This window comes from Callospermophilus lateralis, chromosome 5 (genome assembly GCF_048772815.1).
Source record: "Callospermophilus lateralis isolate mCalLat2 chromosome 5, mCalLat2.hap1, whole genome shotgun sequence".
Lineage (NCBI taxonomy): Eukaryota > Metazoa > Chordata > Mammalia > Rodentia > Sciuridae > Callospermophilus > Callospermophilus lateralis.
Genome location: NC_135309.1, coordinates 9,598,354 through 9,600,667, shown reverse-complemented (window position 1 = coordinate 9,600,667; position 2,314 = coordinate 9,598,354). Strand labels below are relative to the sequence as shown.

The following is a 2,314-nucleotide window of genomic DNA, read 5'->3' as shown; positions in this document are numbered from 1 at the left end:
ATCTACACTTGTTCAGGCCTGATAGGAGCACCTGCAGGATGGGATGCTTTGCTCTAGCGAGCCCTTAGCGAAACCACATCCTGAGCACTTGTGGTTAGCAAAGCTGCCAGACCAGGAAACTGAGAACCAGGAGCTTCAGGAATGGAACTTCTAACTTAGAAATCCCCTCCCCTAGGGACAAAGACCCTTCCTGATAATAGCAATATTTAGAACATCCTCATAGTGTGGTTACATTAGGCAGAAGGTGATTGGCTTATGGATACTATCTTGCTCATGTATGATTGATGGGCATGCTCACTCGAACCCTATAACAGTTGTATGCATTCCAAAAATAAACTGAGCTACTGGACAACAACCTGAGGTGGGTCTCCAGCCAGTTCTCTCATCAGCTCCTGGAGTCTGTGTGTTGACTACATGTCTCTACCCCGCGACCCCCGCGACAAGGTAGCCAAGCAACTAATTGACCAGAACCACAGCAAGGGAGGACAGCAGCGACCCCCTTGAATGTCATATTTGACAGTCTAGAATCATGGCCACAGGCTAGGGGTGGGTTTAGTCTTGACTGACACAGAAAGCAACCCCCTGATCTTGTGGAAGGCAAGTTTGTTTCTCAGGAACAAAACAGGCAGTTTTTCTATCTCTCAGAAGGAGGAACGGGGAAACTGGCATGTCCCTTTATCTTCACAAGGAGAGAACAGAGAAGCCAGTACGTACCCATCTCAGGGGCTGGTAAACTGTGTCTATCTCTCAATGAGAGAACAGGGAGACACTGGCACCTCTCCAGACCAGTACGTTTTATCTCGGGCTAGTTTCTATTTCTTGGGAATAAGAGCAGTATTTGTAAAGTGGGGGTGGGGAAAGGAAGATGGCTGCAATCATGCCAACAGTCATGTGTAATGAACGCTCACAAAATGAACTAACTGTTTAAACTTGAATTGGTAAGTGAGTTCATTTTTGGAGGTAAAGCTAACACTAAAATATGGAAGAAAAGTCACCCCCACCCCTGGGATGATAAAAATGTATTCAACTATGAGCCTATAATTTAGACATTTACATTGATTTCTATGCACTTACTCATAAGAGCTCATCTTGATGACAGCTGATTCTGTAGGTGAATAAATACCCATATTCTAATAAAATCATTGCAGAAATATACTATTTTCATGACTGCACAGGTTTTATAAAAATGTCGGCCATGTCTGCTACCTTAAGATATATTTATGAAGAAGGAAAATGAGATTCCATTTTCAGAATAGTTTATTCGTTACCTAAGAACTTTAATAATTCACAGTCAAAATAAATGAATGATTCTAAAATACTTTACTGTTTATGTAACTTATTGTTTCCTGTGTTTGTAGGAAAACCTAAATGAATGATGGAAAATTATAATCAAACGTCAACTGATTTCATCTTGCTGGGATTGTTCCCACCATCGAGAACTGGCCTTTTCCTCTTGGCACTCACTATGCTCATCTTCCTACTGGCTTCCGTTGGCAACCCGTCCATGATCCTGCTCATCCTCATGGATGCCCGTCTCCACACACCCATGTACCTCCTCCTCAGTCAGCTCTCCCTCATGGACCTCACTTACATCTCCACCATTGTCCCGAAGATGGCTTCCACTTTCATCCTGGGAAACAAGTCTATCTCCTTCACTGGATGTGGGGTTCAGATCTTCCTCTTCCTCACTCTAGCAGGTGCAGAGGGACTGCTGCTGGCATCTATGGCCTATGACCGTTATGTGGCTATTTGCTTTCCTCTCCACTATCCCATCCGCATGAACAAAAGAGTGTGTACGCTCATGATATTGGGGTCTTGGATGATGGGCTCTGTCAACTCCTGTGCTCACACTGTATATGCTCTGCATATCCCTTATTGCAGATCCAGAGCCATCAATCATTTCTTCTGTGATGTCCCTGCCATGCTGCGTCTGGCCTGCATGGACACTTGGGTCTATGAGTACACAGTGTTTGTGAGCACCACCTTCTTTCTCATGGTTCCATTCACGGGTATTGCATGTTCTTATGGCCGGGTTCTCCTTGCAGTCTGCCGCATGCACTCAGGGGAAGGGAAGAAGAAGGCCTACTCCACCTGCAGCACCCACCTCACTGTGGTGACCTTCTACTACATACCCTTTGCTTACACTTATTTACGCCCAACATCCCTCCGCTCCCCAGCAGAGGACAAGATTCTGGCTGTCTTCTACACCATCCTCACCCCAATGCTCAACCCCATCATCTACAGCCTGAGGAACAAGGAGGTGATTGGAGCCCTGAGAAGAGTCCTTCACAGAATTTGGTCCATGAAAATGTAG

The 2,314-nt window shown here is 45.3% G+C and overlaps 1 protein-coding gene across 1 annotated transcript; it reads left to right on the top strand.

Moving 5' to 3' along the window:
* Positions 1 to 1,375: 1,375 nt before the first annotated feature.
* LOC143390381 (olfactory receptor 2L2-like) lies at positions 1,376 to 2,314 on the top strand. Its single transcript, XM_076842798.2, has one exon. The coding sequence runs from the start codon at positions 1,376 to 1,378 to the stop codon at positions 2,312 to 2,314; it is 939 nt and encodes a 312-aa protein (XP_076698913.2).